The sequence below is a fragment of the Siphateles boraxobius genome, unplaced genomic scaffold (genome assembly GCF_051911475.1).
Source record: "Siphateles boraxobius isolate OS27281-9 unplaced genomic scaffold, OSU_SipBor_1 100, whole genome shotgun sequence".
Taxonomy (NCBI): domain Eukaryota; kingdom Metazoa; phylum Chordata; class Actinopteri; order Cypriniformes; family Leuciscidae; genus Siphateles; species Siphateles boraxobius.
This window is the reverse complement of record NW_027508701.1, coordinates 138845-160096: the sequence shown is the minus strand read 5'-3', so window position 1 is coordinate 160096 and position 21252 is coordinate 138845. Positions and strand designations below refer to the sequence as shown.

General features: G+C 44.8%; 1 protein-coding gene across 1 annotated transcript in view; it reads right to left on the bottom strand.

Moving 5' to 3' along the window:
- dip2a (disco-interacting protein 2 homolog A) overlaps positions 1-21252 on the bottom strand; it is a 127376-nt gene that overhangs the window by 1913 nt on the left and 104211 nt on the right. Inside the window, exons 33-38 of the mRNA XM_077240162.1 lie at positions 19615-19785; positions 9371-9432; positions 8912-8969; positions 4412-4486; positions 4105-4279; positions 3732-3855 (exon numbers count right to left, since the gene is read on the bottom strand). Coding sequence (XP_077096277.1) covers positions 3732-3855; positions 4105-4279; positions 4412-4486; positions 8912-8969; positions 9371-9432; positions 19615-19785 — 665 coding nt within the window. The remainder of the gene's footprint in view (positions 1-3731; positions 3856-4104; positions 4280-4411; positions 4487-8911; positions 8970-9370; positions 9433-19614; positions 19786-21252) is intronic.

Below are 21252 nucleotides of genomic sequence, written 5' to 3'. Positions count from 1 at the left end.
TGGGACACTTTTTGCAATTGAGATGACTTGTAAAATGACCCTGAATTCACTCTACCAATGGAATAAAATACTTAGTGAAATTTCATGAAGAAAGATATTTATACTGATGATTCAATCTTCAGGAAGTCTTAAAAGAATGCTTCCAGTTTAATGAACCTTGATCAACAGCATTTGTGGCATGTGGTCGATTATCACAGAAAGTATTTCAAAGACAACCGAAGTAATCATGAAATCATATCATATAAAGATGTACTTAAGACCTGCTTAAGTGGGTCAAAGCTAAGCTAATTGCATTTAATATCAATTTAAACAAAAAAAATTGATATAATTGCAATTAACATTCAATTGAATTGAATGTCAATTGTCTGAGAACATTGAGTTTACACTAGGCTTATATTTTTAAGTAAGTACTCTTTTTAAAAGTATGCTAAAGCGTCTTTTTCACAAGGGATGGTATCAAAACGTCTCGGTTATTTATGTAACCTCCGTTCCTTGAAGGAGGGAATGGAGATCTTATATCAGAACAGACTGACAAATTGGGATCTCGCCTGAGAGCTTTCCAAGTTTTTCACTGAGGAGCCAAGACAAGGCCGCAGCTGTTCAAGTGGTGGTACAGGGGTTGTGGTGACCTCCTTCAGGGAACGAGGTTTACATTAGTAATCGAGACGTTCCCTATCAGTCAGTCACGTTTGGTGTTACATCAGGCAGTTATGAGGCTTGCGAACAGATTGAAGAATTGGGATCCCAATAGAAAACGCCACAACCGCTGCCCATTCCCAGCGCCCTCTTCCCCCCCTCGAACGCAAGGCATAGAAACGGTCTGTGTCGAGGTAGAATCGAGATATGCAAGTACGCATCCTTCAGGTAAATCGCTGCAAACCAATCTATGGGACGAACACACGTGAGAATGCTTTCTGCGTTAGCATATTGAACGGAAGCTTGATAAGCGCCCGATTCAAGACACGCAGATCAAAGATCAGCCATAACCCACCGCCTTTCTTGGGCACGATGAAGTACGGTCTGTAAAACCCTGACCTCATCTTGGCTGGAGGGACCGGCTCTATTGCGTCCTTCACCAGCAGGACCGCAATTACCGCACGCAGGACAGGAACATCCTTGTCTGCCACTGAGGTAAACCGGACGCCGCTGAACCTGGGGGGACGCCTCCATTTCTGGGTCACTAGTCTCTGATTCGTTTTGCCGGCCGCTTGGATTACTTTGTGATGACAGAGAAAGGGTACATCGCCTTCCAGCTGGCAGCTGGACGTTGCAGCTTGGGTGAAGGCTGTTGCCGCTGTCATCTTCTGTGACAAGCAGGCGGGGGGAGAACCCTAGACGGACAGGTGTTGGCAGCAGCATCCAGCGGGACAGGATGTGTTTGATCACCACCATCTGCTTTAGTACTACCGAGAACTGCTGAGCATAGCTTTCTTCACCGAAGAGGCTGGCCTGAGAGATGGGGGAGTCAAGAAAGGGAACTTTGTTGACGTCCATATTTAGCACCTTGGCCTGAAACACTTGCTGGAGGGCCATCGAGTGCTTGGTGGAGACGGCGTGTCCAGCGGCGCTGTAAGCCATGACAGCAAGCGCTAGAGTTGGAGTTCTCGGACTTGACACGGACTCTGACCTTTTAGACTCTGAAAATTTTCCAAGTACAGTCGAGTCCGGGAACTGGAGGACACAATATATTATTATTCAGAACCAAAACTACTTGCATTGTTTTGTTTCAGCATTGAGCATTGTAGCCAGTCACAGACATCAATCAATATATATCAAGCGCATGAACTCAGTGGCCAATCAGAGGCATTTTAGAGTCACCATAAGGAGAATTCGGTCAAAAGGTATGTTCAGAATCAGCACGAGCTTTACACTTTTGCAAATCCCCTCATTAACCTCAAAGTCTAGACGCGATGTAAATAAGAGATTCACTGTGCAGATACGGACAACTTCATTGTTTATGACGAGAGTTTTAATGAGAGTGCAGAACGCTGTAAGTGATGGCTTAAAGGGAGCGCTATTGATCTAAATAATTGTTTTGTTTTCATGCTTCTAGAGGACCGGTTGTTAAGTTCAGACTGTAAAGTGTAAGGAGTGATAACTGCATTTAAATGTGGGAGTGAATCCATTAAATTATAGTCCTGTGAGTCATGATATTGCGATGATTGACATAGTAACCATAGCAACATGAGAATGTGATAACCAAAGCAACATTTTGGCATCTAATAATCTTATGATTTTTGATATACACTTTAGACATAAGTTTACATACAACTTGCATAACCACCAAAATGTTATTTTTATTTATTTTTTAAAGGCACACTATACAAGAATTGTACCTTAATATAACAGCTTCAAAGTCATTTCGGTGGTAAACAAACTCATAGTAGGGCGAATCATCCTGGTAGTAAAGCTTGGGGGGGACGCCGCTGGAAAAACCAGCAATGCAAGTTTGAGAGGAGCACCCCAGACATATCTCGAGAGAATCACGACATGGTTTACGGCAACGACGTCACACACATCAACAACAACATATGAAGCACGAAGACACTTTTCAGACGTGATACTCGACGATGGAAAAAGCAAAGAAAACGCGGTCGGAAAAGACTAGGAAAAGGAAAAGAGTATCTGACCGCGTGAGGAACCGGAAAAGAGTCCCATTCGGTCAGGCTTTCACTGTTAAAGTTGATTCCTGCGATTATCATGAGAACAGTTGTCAATATCTCACATAATTATCAGGACATAAATAAGCCTACACGTTGTAAATAGTGTAAATGAGCACAATTTGGAAACTATTATGATAAATTGCAATAATCATGTCTAACGACATCATAACGGACAATGTTATGAAATAATGCAACGCACATGTAACTTTATTGATGGCATCTGGCATTTTAGTAATGTTTACAAAACACTCAAAAACACAAATGAAATTATACAGTAGGCCTAGGCTATTGACTTGTAATTTAGCTGCATTTATGTAAAAACCTTATAAGTCATCAAACGAGGTAGGCTACTTTATTATTATAAAGTGTAGAGACGCTCTGCGTGAGTGGTATTTACGACAGTAACGTTAAATACAAGTACTCTACAGTGACTCTAGGGGTCGCTGTTTGACAAAAATGAGGAATTCCTGCATAGTGTGCCTTTAATAAGAAAGATCATAAAAACATTGTTTTTATTTAGTACTGCCCTGAAAAAGCTTTTTCACATAACAGATGTTTAAGTATAGCCTAGTCAACAAGACAAAATACAAACACAAAATACAAGACAAATTGCATACGCTTGATTTTTAATATTGTGTGTCATTAGCTGGATGATCCACAACTGTTTTTTTTTGTAGTGCTTGTTCCTGAGTCCCTTGTTTGTAATCTTCTGCATATTTGACTCCTTACTAGCAGTGATTGTATGATTTTGAGATCCATCTTTTCACACTGGTGACAACTGAGGGACTCATACACAACTATTACAAATGCTCCAAACATTCAGTGATGCCCAAGACAGAAAAATCCATAAAGAGCCAGGGGGTGTAAACTTTTGAACAGGATGATTGGTGTAAATTGTTATTTAATCTAATGTTCATTCAATTGTTGGAATTGAATGTAATAAAGCTCTATATTACAGTTAAAGATTAAAATAATCTGCTGTAATATTATTACTGTTACATAAAAGGTTTATCTAATAAAACACAATTCTATGAGGTACAAGGAAAACATTTTAAAAATATTGCTTACCACTCTGCAATGCTCTTGTGTGATCTTATTACAGATGTTTCAATATCAATGGGATGGTAACGCATTCCTCGCAGCTCAAGAGTCTCATCCAGAGATCCAACCACATACAAGGCATCATGTCTCTCTGGAATAAAATGCAAAACATCATTGATTTATTGGACGACACAACTGATTGTTCTTGCTGTCATTACTGATTTGCTGAGTACACAGCAAAAATGAATTAAAACTAAATAGAAAATTTAGCTATTAAAATCGTCAGAGTATACATCGAATCAGCTTTTTATTGAGAAAAATTTTAAATAGAAAAGTCACCTCAGAAACATCCTGAAAAGGGACACTAGTGTGTTTGGTTTTCATCTGATGTATACAGTACCTCCACTGGCATCTGTGAGTTCTGTACGCCGCAGGAAGCCGAGGTATCCGGTGCGAGCCCAGACCGTCTGCGTATCACCGAAGCTCAGTCTGGTGCTGAAGTGGTCCGCATGCAACGCCTCTTCGCCATAAACCGTATAGTATCCTGTGGCATTATGGGGGCTGCTCACCCAGATCTGTTTTTTAATATAGTCGCATCAGCTCACTACACATTACAATACATAATACATTTTAACAGACTCTTCTGGTAACATGCCACATGTGGTTCTCTGCATTTTGTAACACTTGCTGCCATATTTGAAACTCACTTCTCCCAGATGAGAATCTCCTAGAGGTCCTTTGGTCTCTGTGTTGGCGATTATAACCTTCACCCCAGGCAGAATCTGTGTGCGTTGAGAAATATGATAAGTTTATATAGTAAATAAAATCTGTAACACTTTATTTCAATTGTCTCAAGTTTCTGAAACAGCCAATCTATAGTGTCTTTCCAAGCCCATCTAATTTGTATTGCTGGGGTCTAGCCAACAGCCCACATGCCGACTGAGCCTGAGAAGAGGTTCCCTGGAGCACATCTTGAGCTGCTGCCCAAAAGCATTGGGAAAGGGAAGGTACAGGTGGCACCATCAACAGGTGCTGAAAACAGTTGCTGTTACCATATGCACTGGAATACAGCAGAGTCAATATCAGTATAAAACAAGGCACAACATCATCTTTGTCAGAGAGGGAGAAAGACCTCAGGTGAAGGGCTGGGCCTCAACTAGGCAGCATGCAACATGACTGGCTATTGAAGGTCGATCTAGGGAAGCAGTTGAAGTTTCCAAATCACACTGCAAGGACGTCACGCAGGCCACACCGCTCCGCTCACATGCACTGGTTGGAAGGCCCATTGAGGTAAGCTGCAGGGGTTTTGCAGTCATTACATCGGGCACATCCAGTGTCACGAATTCTAAGAGGGAGGACCCAGATGCAGATTATGCAAGGGGTGTTATTTATTGTTATCACCCTAACACCACAAGATAGGTGAGGTAGGAAAACAGTCCAAACAATAGGGCAGGGCAGACAACTGAAGATCTGGTAGGTCAAGGGCACTCAACTGAAGATCAGGTAGGTCAAGGGCACACAACTGGAGATCAGGTAGGTCAAGGGCACACAACTGGAGATCAGGTAGGTCAAGGGCACACAACTGGAGATAAGGTAGGTCAAGGGCACACAACTGGAGATCAGGTAGGTCAAGGGCACACAACTGGAGATCAGGTGGGTCAAGGGCACACAACTGGAGATCAGGTAGGTCAAGGGCACACAACTGGAGATCAGGTAGGTCAAGGGCACACAACTGGAGATCAGGTAGGTCAAGGGCACACAACTGGAGATCAGGTAGGTCAAGGGCACTCAACTGAAGATCAGGTAGGTCAAGAGAACACAACTGAAGATCAGGTAGGTCAAGGGAACACAACTGAAGATCAGGTAGGTCAAGGGCACACAACTGAAGATCAGGTAGGTCAAGGAAACACAACTGAAGATCAGGTAGGTCAAGGGCACTCAACTGAAGATCAGGTAGGTCAAGGGAACACAACTGAAGATCAGGTAGGTCAAGGGAACACAACTGAAGATCAGGTAGGTCAATGGAACACAACTGAAGATCAGGTAGGTCAAGGGCACTCAACTGAAGATCAGGTAGGTCAAGGGAACACAACTGAAGATCAGGTAGGTCAAGGGCACACAACTGAAGATCAGGTAGGTCAAGGGAACACAACTGAAGATCAGGTAGGTCAAGGGCACACAACTGAAGATCAGGTAGGTCAAGGGAACACAACTGAAGATCAGGTAGGTCAAGGGCACTCAACTGAAGATCAGGTAGGGCAAGGGAACACAACTGAAGATCAGGTAGGCCAAGGGCACTCAACGGAAGATCAGGTAGGCCAGGGGAACACAACTGAAGATCAGGTAGGTCAAGGGCACACAACTGAAGATCAGGTAGGTCAAGGGCACACAACTGAAGAACAGGTAGGTCAAGGGCACACAACTGAAGAACAGGTAGGTCAAGGGCACACAACTGGAGAACAGGTAGGTCAAGGGCACACAACTGAAGAACAGGTAGGTCAAGGGCACACAACTGAAGAAAAGGTAGGTCAGGGCACACAACTGAAGAATAGGTAGGTCAAGGGCACACAACTGGAGAACAGGTAGGTCAAGGGCACACAACTGGAGAACAGGTTCTGTGCAGGGATGAGACAGCAAAGATGTGACGGCCAAAGATGGAGACAAGGCAGCAGCTCAGGGAACCAGAGGCTTGACAGTTGTTGATAAGACTAGACGTAGCAGACTAGCTGCCAGACCAGGAGCGTCAACGACCAGGGAGCAACACGAGCCAACACACGAGACAAGACTCAACAAGCCAAGACAACAAGATATAAAAGCAAAATAAAACTGACGACTAGACTAGAGAAAATCAAATAAAGAAACTAAATACTGTAATAACAGGATCTAGCTAAATAAATAAGTAAACAAACAAAAGAAAAAAAAGTCTAGAAATAAATAACTGGAAACTTGCAAAAAATAAATAAAGACTGCAACCTTGCAGGGAACTAGAGAGAAAAGAAATAAAAGATCAGTTAATAAACAAATCAAAAGAGAAACCAAAAACAAAGCTTGGGAAAACTAGAGCAAAATAAAAACTTGAACTTGACTAAAATAAATTAGGAACAAAGAAAAATGGAAAAAAATCAGAATGAAATAAATACAATGCTAGAACTGGCAAAGAACACAACATCTAGAATTGACTGACAAGATCTGCAAGAAGCACAAGCACACAACGAATGCAATGAACCAGAAAAGACATGAGGGAAAGGAGCACAATATAAAGATAGCAGAGCAGGTGAACACAATCAAGCAAACAAGGACTAAACAAGGACTAAATAAGAGGGCATGGTCACAGGAAACAAGGAGGCTGGAATAGAAGAGCACATGGCCAACACAAACATAGACAGAGCCATGTGGTCAAACACAGGGCAAACAAAGAAACATCGAACAGAGACAAGACAGACAAGACAGCCAGGGCAACCTGACATTCAGTCTCCTTGGCATCAGAGGGTTGCAGGAAAGGAAAGCCGTCAAGAACATAATCTGAGCTGCAGAAAAAGTGTTGAGGTGGCTGTGGATTAAGAAGGGTACTGATCACAAGGGGACTGATCACCCGCGGCTGGGTCGCCCGAGTGAGGGTGTCTGATGATCTAAGACCCGAAACACCCCATGAGCACCAGTTGGTGTTTCAAAAGACTAATGAGAGTTAGTTGACATGTAGTTACAAGGTTATTTATAGTGAGTATAATGTTTAAAGTGGACTGTCAAAAAAAGGTGCAAAAAAAATCTTAATTTTTCCTATAAATTTAAAGTAGCAAAACTATTTTCGACATTTATAATAAAATGTTTCTTGAGCAGCAAATCAGCATAATATAATCATTTCTCAAGGATGATGTGACACTGAAGACTGGAGTAAAGATGCAGAAAATTCAGCGTTGATCACAGGAATAAATTACAGTTTATATTACATTTTATATTTTACAATATATTCAAATAGAAAACATCTATTAATATAACTGTTTTTACTATATGTTCTATCAAATAAATGCAGCCTTAGTGAGAATAAAAGTTTTTTCAGAAAAAAAAGTATATATATATATATTAGGGGTGTGACGAGATTTCGCATTGACCTTTAATATCTCGCGAGACTAAAATGTGACGAGATTTCCCGTAGAGTGAAAAGCTGTCTCGCGATATCGCCATGACAGAGCGTGAGGGTGAAATAAGCAAAAAATATTCCACCGCTACACTCACATTCGCCTCAACTGTCGTTATGCTGTTTTTATAAAAAAAATAAAAACCATCATAAACTAATGTAAAAGTCTGCTCTGCTCATCCAGCATAAGAAGTCAGTGTAGTAAGAATCACAGTTCACTGGCCCACATCAAGATATTAGGTCTGGAAACTCACCATGGCATGCCTCAATCCGAGGGGCGGGATAAATGGTTGCCTTTCAAATTCCCTCTGCACGAAATAGGACCGTGCTACAGTCAAACAGAGCAACGAACGGTTGTGGCTGAGTGAGTCCCATACGTTTTCCTACCAGTAGAGCTAGTTGATATATTAAACTTTTGCCAAATCCGGTCGGCAAAACTCTGAACACATCTTCCGTTTTTAAGAATGACTTAAATGATGTTCTTTGTTCTTTTCTCAAAGAAAAGCTTAACTCCAAGTCCTCCAAAGTCACGGCCAAAGCCGATTCAAAAGACCGCTGTTCGCCAGCAGCAGCAGTCATCCTCTTTGTTTTCAAGTAGCAGGGAATTCACGCGGAACCATCACAACTCTGCCGTTATTATGTTAAGCCCGCCAACTCAATACACGATGTGATTGGCCTAACTAGAGTTTGGTTTTTCCAGCTCGAAAGCCAACATTGCTACACTACACTGGCTGCAAAATACATTTTGCTGGCGCTAGGGTGCGTCTAGATTTCTAGGCTACGCGATCACGAATTTAAAAGTGAAAGTAAAATATTGCATATTCTTTTCTTTCAAGGCATTTGATAATTCATACTCATTAAGTAGACCTAAAATGACATGCATTAGAAGATTGTTAGTTAAATGTTAAAACATTTCAAAATGCACCTGCAGAAAATTTTTCCAGTCATGAATTTTGTCATTGAGGATTTCTGAAAAAAATCGTGTCTCGTTCTCATGAACTCAATCTCGTGTCTCGTCTCATGAGATAAGCGTCTCGTCACACACCTAATATATATATTTCTATATTCTCACCTTCCCAGATTCCATCAGTGGCAGACTGTGTGGTGAGCCTCTCTCGACTAATCGAACTCTGAGCAATGTAAAAAAAGAGACAGAGATCAATAATAATTACAGATTTCTGTAATTACATCTGTAATGAGAGTGCTGACCTTCCCTTACCTCTTAACCCACCCTTAAACTGACCCATACCACCAAACCTGTCCTAACCTTACCTGTATCACCTCAAGTATTTTACAATACAACATCAACACAAGAAGTACATTGAACCTAACAGTTATTTTTTTAAATAACATAGTAGTTAAAGCGCCCTAATATAAAGTGGGAACAACTTTTCAAATTAAGAGTCTAATTTTAATCAAACATAATAACATATTAGTTAATAACTAACTGCACATTATATATATATAGTTATATAGTTGGCACTGGTATATAAGCATCAGGAAAAGCAGAAGTGTGTGTTGTAGCACCCACCTGTCATGCCGCAGGGCCCTCATGTCTAGATATACTGTGGTGGGGTCCGGCCCAGAGGTCCCCTAGAAACAAACAACAGCACTATCACTGCAAGCATGTCATATAGTAAAGCGTGTCATTTTTTGATCTACTTGTCTTAAAATGCAGAGACAACTATAATCCACTGGCATGTTAAACTAGTGGCTCTGTGGCACTATTAAGGCAAGCTCTGTTTGTTTGACCAGGTCCACACAGAAACACTGGCTTAACCAATAGTGTGAGTTTCTGATTAGATGGGGAATGCTCAGGGGGAAGACCTGTTTGAAAACAGTCAATATATTTTAAGCTAAATGTAGAAATTACACACTTTACCTTCATTACATATGTAAGAAACAGAGAGAAGTTGGTCATCAATGTTTTAAAGGGATAGTAATTTACCAGAAAATGTCAATTCTGTCATGATTTCAGGGCTGTTCGCACTAAAGATGATAACTATAACTATAAAGATTTAAAAATTGTTCTAATTCTACGAGAATAGCGAATTCCATTGCACTGCATTGTTATTTTCGCTGCACAAGTATTTTTGTCTTGTTGCCAGTCCAAATATCTTCTAATTCTTAAATCAAGATGCAATTACTAGATGAGTAAAATGGCATAAGATACTGTGTCTTGTTTTCTGGAAGAAGAAAAACCCTAAATTGATTAAAAAGTGAATTTTTGCTTAAAACAAGCTAAATTGTATGTCAATATGGTAAGAAAAATAATCTCAATTCAAACAGAAACAAGATTATTTTTCTCACCCCATTGGCAGATCATTTTGCTTGTTTTAGGCAAAAACTCACATAATTTTGATTAACAAGAAAGAAGAAATATCTTGTCATTTTACTACTTTCGTAAATTCATCTCGATTTAAGAATTTTTAGATATTTGGACTGGAAACAGGACAAAAATACTGAGTAAGAAAAGCATTGTTTGCAGTGCGACAGTCAATTTGCCAAGCAGAATTCACCCAGATTTTAAGAGCTTGAGCATTTAAAGTGGAAAACGACTCGGTTAATAACGTAACCTCGGTTCCCTGAGAGGAGGGAACGAGTATTGCGTAATGCTTACGCTATGGGAAAACTCCTTTTCTCGAGAAATATTGAAGTCTTTATGTAAAACGCATTGCAGCTGCACAGCATACAGCAATGAGCGAGGCAGCTCGGTCATTGGCTGTGCTGCGGCAACTTGCACGAACCAATGACGGGGCGACTCTGAACCCGCTTCCAATGAGCGTGCTTCGCGTCCACGCGCGTCAGAGCCCGCCAGGATGGGCGTGGCCAAAGGCTATATATTGGGCGCCCCGTCGTCTGAGTTCTTTAGGTTCAATCGACTGAAGCAAATTGACCAAGCAGAAGCACGGCAGATTACGCAATACTCGTTCCCTCCTCTCAGGGAACCGAGGTTACGTTAGTAACCGAGTCGTTCCCTTTCGAGAGGTCTCTCCTATTGCGTAATGCTTACGCTATGGGAACGCCATGTAAAACGCCGTGCGTGCTGACTTCGCTTCTATTAAGCCGGAGGCCGGTGCCTGAGCTTTTTGAGCGAAGTAATTATCCAACGAGCCAGCCGAAGGCGGGCTTTATAAAGGGACAACGTGGAACGGCCCAAAGGGCGTCCAAAGACACACACAAGCACATTTTTATGTACTGTTATGTATGAAAAATCCTCCACATCAGATGCAAAGATGTGATTTTATGAGGGAGGAGATAATGCTCAGCATGTACACACCCCAGCCTATGCATAGTTAGACCGACAGTATGTTAGAGTGCAATGAGGGGACCTGTAGGTTATAAAACCTGATAAATGTGGACGGTGAGGCCCAGCCTGCAGCCGCACAAATATCTTGAATGGGTATCCCACTCGACCACGCCCACGAGGAGGCCATGCCTCTCGTAGAGTGAGCTCTGATGCCCAAGGGGCACTGAAGGCCCTTGGCTTCATAAGCCAGCGCTATAGCATCAACTATCCAGCGCGATATTCTTTGCTTTGATACAGCCAGACCCTTAGTGCGGCCGCCAAAGCATACGAACAACTGCTCTGTCTGTCTGAACAGGGCAGAACGTTCCAAATATACTCTGAGTGCCCTGACCGGGCAGAGTAAATTAGCGTCACTTTCGTCTGCTGGGGACGATAGCGCGGCCAAAGATATCACCTGTGCTCTGAAAGGAGTAGAGAGCACTTTAGGAATATACCCGTGTCTTGGCCTAATGACAACCCTGTTGTCGTTAGGTCCAAACTCCAGGCAGGTAGCGCTTGATGACAGCGCGTGCAGGTCGCCCACTCTCTTGACCGAGGCGAGAGCCAGCAAGAGAGCAGTTTTGAGCGAGAGCTGTTTAAGGTGCACAGTTCGGAGGGGTTCGAACGGGGCACGCTTAAGTGCGTCCAGGACCGTGGCCAGGTCCCAAATCGGCACCGAGGGGGGGCGTGGGGGATTTATCCTCCTGGCGCCCCTCAGGAAACGAACAACTAGGTAGTTTTTCCCTAGTGTGCGTCCTTCGACTGGTTCATGTGATGCCGCTATGGCAGCCACATATACTTTGAGCGTGGAGGGGGTGCGGCCTGCCTCCAACAGCTCTTGTAAGAAAACGAGCACACTCGGTACTTCGCATGTGTCAGGATTCAGGTTCCTGGACTTGCACCAGTCACTGAACACCTTCCATTTCTGGGCATATAAGCGCCTCGTAGAGGGCGCTCGCGCCTCAGTGATGGTTCTCAACACTCCACTGGGGAGGTTCCCGGGAATCCGTTGAGGGGCCACGCATGGAGGGCCCACAGATCGGGGCGGGGATGGAGGATCGTCCCGTTGGCCTGCCTGAGGAGATCTAGCCTCAGTGGAATCGGCCATGGGGCAGATTGTATCATCTGCATCAGTTCTGGAAACCATGTCTGGTTTTTCCAGAGTGGGGCTACCAGGAGCACTGCACATTTCTCCTCCCTGATCTGACTGATGACCTGAGGTAGCATCGCAACCGGAGGGAAGGCATACAGCGGGCGGCTCGGCCAGACTTGGGCGAGCGCGTCCGTGCTCTTTGAAAAGAAGAGAGGGCAGTGCGTATTTTCCTTGGAGGCAAAGAGGTCGACCTCTGCTCTGCCAAAGGTTTGCCATAACCACTGAATCGTCAGGGGGTGGAGAGACCATTCTCCTGGGAGAACTTTGTCTCTGGACAGCATGTCCGCTCCCTGGTTCAGAACGCCTGGCACATGCGCTGCTCTCAGCGAGCGCAGGTTGCGCTGGGACCATAGGAGGAGCTCCCTGGCCATCGAGTGCAGGGAGCTCGATCTGAGTCCACCCTGACGATTTATATGCGAGACTACCGTCATGTTGTCCGTTCGGACTAGGACGTGCTCGTCCTTCAGGTACGGGAGCAGGGCTCTGAGAGCCAAAGCGACCGCTTTCAATTCCAGACAATTTATATGTAGGCGCTTCTCCGGGTTTGACCACAAGCCGGAGACAGGCCTGCCCTCGTAAAGGGCCCCCCAACCTATTTTGGAGGCATCTGTCGTGATCATTTTTCTCCTTGTGTTTACACCCAAACTCACGCCGGACTGATACCAGTCGACAGCTTTCCAGGGCGTCAGGGCTTTTATGCAGCCGTGATTTGCCCTGATTAAAAAGTGGCCCGAGCGCCACGCGCGAGTGGGGACACGGCTTTTGAGCCAGCGTTGGAGAGGACGCATGTGCAACAATCCTAGCTGGAGTACAGCTGATGCTGAGGCCATGAGACCGAGCATCCTCTGAAACCGCTTGACGGGGGCGCGCGCGCCCGCTCTGAACGATGTTGCAAGGCGCCGGATAGTGAGCGCGCGCTCTGATGAGAGGCGCGCCGTCATCTGCACTGAGTCTAGCACTATTCCCAGAAAAGAGATATTCTGGCTGGGGGATAGCATGCTCTTTGCAAAATTGATTTTTAGACCTAGGCACTCTAGATGACTGATAATCCAAGACCTGTGTGTCACTAACTGGCTCTCTGATTGTGCTAGTATTAGCCAATCGTCGAGATAATTTAGTATTCGCACTCCCCGCTGTCTCAGGGGGGAAAGTGCTGCATCCATACATTTCGTAAATGTACGGGGTGCCAGTGACAGGCCGAATGGTAGTACTGTGTACTGGTATGACTTTCCCTCGAAAGCGAATCTCAGAAACGGCCTGTGATGAGGCGCTATTGGAATGTGAAAGTAAGCGTCTTTCAGATCCACTGACAGAAACCAATCCCTCGGGCGAACCTGCGCGAGGATATGCTTGGTAGTTATCATTCTGAACGAACGAATCATTAAAGCTTTGTTCAGATATCTGAGATCTAGAATGGGGCGGAGACCACCAATCCTTTTTCGGGACGAGAAAATAGCGGCTGTAAAAACCTGCCTCGCTCATAGAGGGGGGGACTGTTTCTATAGCGCCTTTCTCTATCAGTTTGAGCATCTCGGTGCGTAGAACATGTGAAACATCTTTTCTCACTTTCGTCTCTACCACCGCTGTGAAGCGGGGCGGTCTGCGAGCGAATTGAAGCGAGTAACCGTGTTTTATTATGTTCAAAACCCATTTCGGCATGTCTGGGATATTTTCCCAAGCTTTCGCTCGCACAGATAGGGGCTGAATGTTGGCCGGGGGCGTGTCGCAGTGACGTATGGCTCCCGCCAGCGAATCGTTCTGTGTTAACACCGAGCTTACAGCTCTAAGCGGCGCGGACGCGCGCTGAGCAGCTCTGCTGAATGCCGAGTGCAGGGGTGCGTGTGAGATTACAGGCATGCTCGCTGTAATGCTCACAGAGTGAGATGGGGAAATGTTTAACACTGTGTGTATAGTGCTTATGGGTGGGGGTGCATATACTGTGGTAGGCACGCGCGCCACTTTCATAAAACTTCCCGCTCGTGGCGGGGGGTTTTTGGCCATATAAACAGTGTTTGTGAGTTGGGGTGCGTGCATAACAGCGGGCACACGCGCTACTCTTATACAACTTCCCGCTTTTACTGGGGAAGTGTTTATAACTGTGGGAACAGTGCTTGTGTGTAGTGGTGCATACGTAACAGTTGGCACACAATCTACATTTATGGGGCGTCCAGCCTGAGCTGGGACAACATTTGGCACTGCGTTGACAGTTTTGATATGTGGGAATGCGCACTTTGGTGTGGACACGTGACCCTTTAATGACACAGGCAGAAAATAGCTCTTTATGTGATTTCTGTGTGTCGCCGTAAAAACGGCGTTTGTTTGCAGGTGGGCGAGCTGTGTGGCTGGCACATTGACTGCTGTATAGACATTTCCAGCCGCCTGTAAGGGGACTGGGTAATGCTTTAGGCGTTTTGGAGAGAACGGTCCGGCTCTTGCGAGACACGCGCTCTCCCTTTTCCTCCCTGTAGCTAGGAGGACTTACGAGGCTCTGGGTTCAGCACAATCCTGGGCCGAGGTCCCCGTCGCTCGGGCGGTTGCTTCCTGTTGGCAGAGCGCGAGCGGCGTCGAAAATCCGTTTCAGGTTTGGGCGGAGAAACGGGGGGCGCCGTCTTAGCTCGCTGCTGTTGAGGCGGCCGTTGGCGGCTCTGCGATGAGCTAGATCGCTTGGGCAGGAAGTGACGCATAGCCTGTGAGTCCTTACGGGCTTCGGTGAAGCGCTCGGCGAACTCCTTCACCGCTGGTCCAAACAGGCCGTCTTGGGAGATAGGCGCATCGAGGAAGGACGCCTTATCCGCATCCTTCATATCTGTTAGCGTCAGCCACAGATGGCGCTCAAGGACAGTCAGGTTAGCCATAGCACGGCCGATGGATTGGGCGGTAGCTTTTGTGGCTCGCAGCGCTATGTCAGTGGCGCTGCGCAGGTCCTTAAATGCCTCAGGCTCGGGTCCAGACTCGTCCATACTGCGGAGAAGTTTGGCTTGAAACACCTGGAGGACAGCCATAGAGTGAAGCGCTGATACAGCTTGGCCGGCGGCGGCGTATGCGCGACCGGCGAGAGCTGACGTGGACCGGCAAGGCTTCGAGGGATGAGAAGCTTTAGCTTTCCATCCAGCGTTGGAGGGTGGACACAGATGATTGGCCACGGCCTCCTCGAGGGGTGGAGTCCCCTCATAGCCTCTTTCTTTTGCGCCGTCCATGGAGGAGAGCGACAAAGAAAAAGAAGGCTTCAGGCGAGCGGAGTGCGGGGCTTTCCACGACTTCGTGAGTTCGTCGTGAACTTCCGGGAAGAAGGGGGAGGGTCTTTGTCGAGGGGCCTGTCGGCGCCCCTGCAGGAACCACTTGTCCAGTCGGCTGCGGGCGGGTTCTTCCAGGGAAGACCAATCGAGCCCGAGGTCTTCCACGGCCTTGGAGAGAATGCGGACGATCTCTGAGTCCATGCTGGAGCCCGCGCTCGTGCCCGCTAATGTCGAAGGCGCGGGGCCGAAGGAAGAGCCCGGCCAGTCGTCGGATGCAGAATCACAGGAAAAACTGTCATCCTTGTCCTCGTCATCCCCTGACGCGCCAAACGAGACGAGCCCCACCGCTCCGCTGGAGGGGTGCTGGTCCGCCTGTGTGAACTGGATTGGCGGCGGGGAGTCTTCGGGTGGCGGTGAAGCACGCGGGGATTGGCCCGGCGTGACATCACTGCAAACCGCGTGCTCCGGCAGCCTCTGTGAGCGGCGTTTCTTCTTTCGCGGCTCGACCAGAGGAGATGGCAGCACGGAAGAGGTGGGCTCTTTCGCGGTGAACACGGCGAAGCGAGCGCACAGCTCGGTGAGGCCCAGGGCGTCACACTCGGGGCATCCGCCTCGAGTAAGGGCAGCCTCTGCGTGGTCCGGTCCCAGGCAGCGGGCGCAGATGATGTGGCGATCCCCGTCTTGAAGAGGGCCTCGACATGAAGCGCAGGAAGGCATTTGACGCCTTGAAAATTTGCTCTTTTAGGAAAAAAGTGTCGCGGGGGCGAACACTGAAGCTTTTGAAAAGGATATAGTGATGCGCGCCGGATGGCTCAGCAGAAGGGTGATCGAAGGCGGCTGAAGGCGCCGGCGTCCTCGAAGCAGTCGTACTGTAGGCTTGTCGACGGCGGCGGCGGCGAAAAGACTCCAATAAATCCGGAGGATCAGCGAAGAGAAGGTTCTTTGCTGAAGGAGATTAGATCTAAAGAACTCAGACGACGGGACGCCCAATATATAGCCTTTGGCCACGCCCATCCTGGCGGGCTCTGACGCGCGTGGACGCGAAGCACGCTCATTGGAAGCGGGTTCAGAGTCGCCCCGTCATTGGTTCGTGCAAGTTGCCGCAGCACAGCCAATGACCGAGCTGCCTCGCTCATTGCTGTATGCTGTGCAGCTGCAATGCGTTTTACATAAAGACGATTTCTCGATATTTCTCGAGAAAAGGAGTTTTCCCATAGCGTAAGCATTACGCAATAGGAGAGACCTCTCGAAAGGGAACTGTGTGTGTGCTAGGGCTGGGCGGTATATCGAGTTTGTACAATATATCGATATTTTTTATCCCCACGATATGGAATGAGGCAATAGCCGTTTATATCGATAAAGTAGTTTGATACGAGCACATCTGAAAAATAGCGGAGGACGCAGTGTGAACTCCTGCAGTGAAAGTACATGGTAGCCTACAATTTGTCCTAAACATGACACAAGCTTATATTAAGCGCTTTAACATAACTGGTAAGATATAGTTAACAAGTTTAAAGCAGCTTGCCCTGTCAGATGCTCTGACAGATACTGTTGCTGACTGACAGATAAATACTTGCGCTGTTTAATTCGTTTGAGACGTGGTGCTTTCCTCAGTGCTTAACTTACATTTCACAGGTATATTCTCCATCTGTAAATGTTAGAAAATCAAACAAATATGTCCATTTCACTGTCAGGAGAGGACGAGCTTCTGCAAGTGAATCTCCGCTAAAATTCAAGCTTCCGGTAATGAGCGTCGCCGCGCCAAACATACGAGCACAATAGAGGAGTAGCGCAATAATTCTGACTAAAATATACATAGGCTATTGCTAAAATATTTGTTGTTGGAGACAATAAATGTGCCATATGTGGAATTTTAAACCTAAAAGTATATTTTCATGAAAGTGACCATTATAATGAGGTAATCAAATGCAGGCTAATATAATTAGTTTGTGCTTTTGTTTTTGTTTTTATTTTCATTTTTAGTTTAGCCTTTAGTCATTTTAAAAACAAAAGAATTATATTTGTTTTTAGTTTGTAATGTTACAATGTAATGTGATTTTAACCACCTTTTTGCACATAATATATTGCATAGCCTACCATTTACATTCACTATATTTGTTTCCATATCCTTCAATATCAACATTGTTTGGATATCATTGAGCAGGATGTGAAATAATTTTTTTAAATAAATACAGATTTTCTTTATCCAAGTAGAAAAACGTAGAAAGTACCGAGATATATATCGTATATCGCCATTTAACCAAAAAATACCGAGATATGATTTTTTGACCATATCGCCCAGCCCTAGTGTGCGCTTATAAGGAACAGAACGTTATCGTTATAATTTCTGGTATAAAGAGGCCTTTACTTGCCATCGTGTCATTCCTAACATTTGACTTTTCTTCATGAATGTTGGTAACCAAACAGGTTCGGTTTGCATTGACATCCATTGTAAGGACAAACATATGGAAGTCAATGGCAACTGAAAAGGTTTGGTTACCAACATTCTTCAAAATATCTTCTATTATGTTCCACAGGCCATACAGGTTTGGAACCACAATGAGGACATGCGGATAAATGATGACAGAAGTTTTACTTTTGGGTGGACCATCACTTTAAATATGTATTCCTCTCAGGTCCATCAGACACTTTTAAATTATTCCCTTAGTTCATGTAAAACATCGTACTCTTATAAGATGGAATGAGGCATTACAGCAGTTACAATGGTCAGGGTCATGAATAACCACTGCACTGCAAACACAGCTCCTATAAAAGCAGTTCTACTCTATATGCACAGCTACAAGCATTGCTTTGGCACAGCCATACAGTAGATATACATTAAGTGCAGGACCAAGCATAAAAGCTGTGAAGAGGCAGCGCAGGCGTATGAATACATCTGTCACTGATAGGTGCTTGATTATATAAACCTGTGGCAATGGGTCTGATTAAAACACCTGAACTCAAGAATAAAGAGGTGTGTATATATATAAATAATGACCAAAATAATACCTATTGATATTATTAATAGTTAATATAACATATTAACATTAATCTAGACTCACATTAAAGTCATATTTCATTAAAAAAAACTTATTTTGTTAATTTTTTTGTTGTTGTTGATTTTCTAAGTAAATTAAAATAAAATAACTTAATATTCATATTGAAATCTACTTAATTTTCTGAAATAAAACATGGCAACAGTGCTGGCACAAATAATGTATATACTAAAAAGTAATCCCAAAGTATTAGGTACTCAGACATTGGAAGCAAAGCATTATGTCATGCACATAAGCATCTACACACACACACACACACACACACACACACACACACACACACACACACACACACACACGTACACACACACACACACACACACACACACACACACACACACACACACACACACACACACACACACACACACACACACACACACACACACACAAGAAGCAGATCTTTTCAAGCGTCCTGAAGCCCCAGCTAGCACCCGTGTGCTCCCCCTCGGGGTCACAGTACCTGCTCTGCCAGCTTGCCCAGCCTGTTGGGCTACGAGAGCGCATGGGGCAGCAGACAAACACAGGCGCACATTTAATACACAAACAGATACATATACTGTACATACAGTTACAGACAGGTAACCAGGCCAGTCAAACAGAGCATTTAAAAACAGTAAGAACAGATAAAGGCCTATTCACACCAAGAGTGATGCCACCCAAAGCAGCTTTACAAATCATTTTTTAACGCCAAAACTATTCACACCAAGCATAACTTTAGGGAAATTTAGCATTTCTAAACAAAAGCGCAAATTTATGTGTTGTGATCCATGCATAGCTAACACGTAGTGGATGTGTTATCACCAACTCGACGTCTATCTCAGAGTATAATGGACACAAGACCCAAAAAGCGTTCAGTAATAATTGCTTTGTTGCTGGGCAAACTTTTTTTCTGCCGTGAAGTGATTTATAGAAATGCACTACTTTGTCGTGATGAAAAGTTAGTGAAATTTTACACTCGGTGTGAACAGGCCTTTTAAACACACACCTACATAAAAACAGGGTTTCTACCCACATAAAGCAGGTGACCTGGTCCCTCACCTGAAGACAGATGGCCACATTGACCCTGCAGCCGAAGGTGGTGCTGACGGCCCGGCTCGAGAGCCCCAGGTCCTTGAAGATCTTGGAGAAGGACTGAGTAAGTGCGATGCGAGGACGTTCCTCGGCCACCACCATACAGGTCCGCACACACGACAGATTCACGTTCCGTAACTGATGGAACAAATCCCCCACACACACACAGCCTGATTGATGCCCTTTAACTAATGCAAGTCAAACTACTGTGAGCTAAACAGGAGGTCCTACAACAATATGTTGATACACAGAGATTGGAAATACAGTCCAAGAAAAAGTAAAAACAGAACCTGGATATTTTTTTTCATAATAAAGTAAAACTTATATATTAATAATTTTAGCAAAAATAATAACCATTCATATTTATTTATTTATTCAATTTATTAAATGCTGACGGCACTGAAATACTCCCTTTTTAAATGTATTTGAAAGAAGTGTCTTCTGCTCACTAAGGTTGCATTTATTTGATCAAAAATACAGTAAAAAGCTATAACAATTTAAATGAGCTGTTTTCTATGTGAATATATAGTGTAATTGTGTTTTCTATGTGAATATATAGTGTAATTGTGTTTTCTATGTGAATATATAGTGTAAAAGTGTAATTTATTCCTGTGATTTCAGCATCATTACTCCAGTCTTCAGTGTCACATGATCCTTCAGAAATATAATATGATGATCTGATGCTCAAGAAAAATTTATGATTCTCTTTCAAGGGAACTCGAGCTGCGTTTGAGACGCGGTGGGAACGCTCTGCGTGATTACGTCGTGAAGCACGTGTAAAATCAGTCCAATGGAAGCCCGCTACGACATAGGTGACGTCATAGACCAGGAAACTATAAAGCAACCCTGAAATCAGACCGCGATAGCTTCTGCACCTTCAGCAAGCGCTCTCTGTATATCTGTCCTTGTCTACTTATAGTTGTCTGTCAAGCCCCTTATATATATATATATATATATATATATCACTATGGCGAGCAAGCAAAGTTATAAACCTTGTGTTGTGCCCTGCCCTCGTTATATCACGGGTGGGGACACACATCCTATGTGTATTGCTTGTTTGGGAGTGGAGCATGCCCAGTCAGTCCTCGAGGGGGCTGACTGTGAGCATTGCTTGAGTTTGTCTATGAAAACTCTCCGCTCTCGCCGGGCGTTCTTTGAGGAGGACGGTTCGGTTCGCGCTCCCCGAGGTGCGGGTCCCGCTACTGCCGAGGCACAGCGTCGAATTTCATCTTGGGGTTCGCAGATGGATCTAGTAGCGGGGTTTGAGACGGGCCCCGCCCTTTCTCAGCCCTTACCTACTGGATTCGGTGTCTTTGCCCGGGAAGGAGCCCGCTCTGCGGCTTCTCCTTCCCAGGCTGAGGCACCAATATTACGGCTATCCAGTTCTGAGGATCTGGATGTCGGTAGTATGGGGGACATTGAGTGTTCGCCAGCTCATACCCCTGCTGATGAGGAGCTTATGGAGGTTTTATCTCGTGCTGTTACTAAATTAAATATTGAGTCGCCAGCCGATGATTTCGATGTTGAATCTAGAAAGAGTCTTTTAGATGAACGTTATTTACCATCTAGATCACGACCTCTTCGTCGGGAACTCCCGTTTTTTCC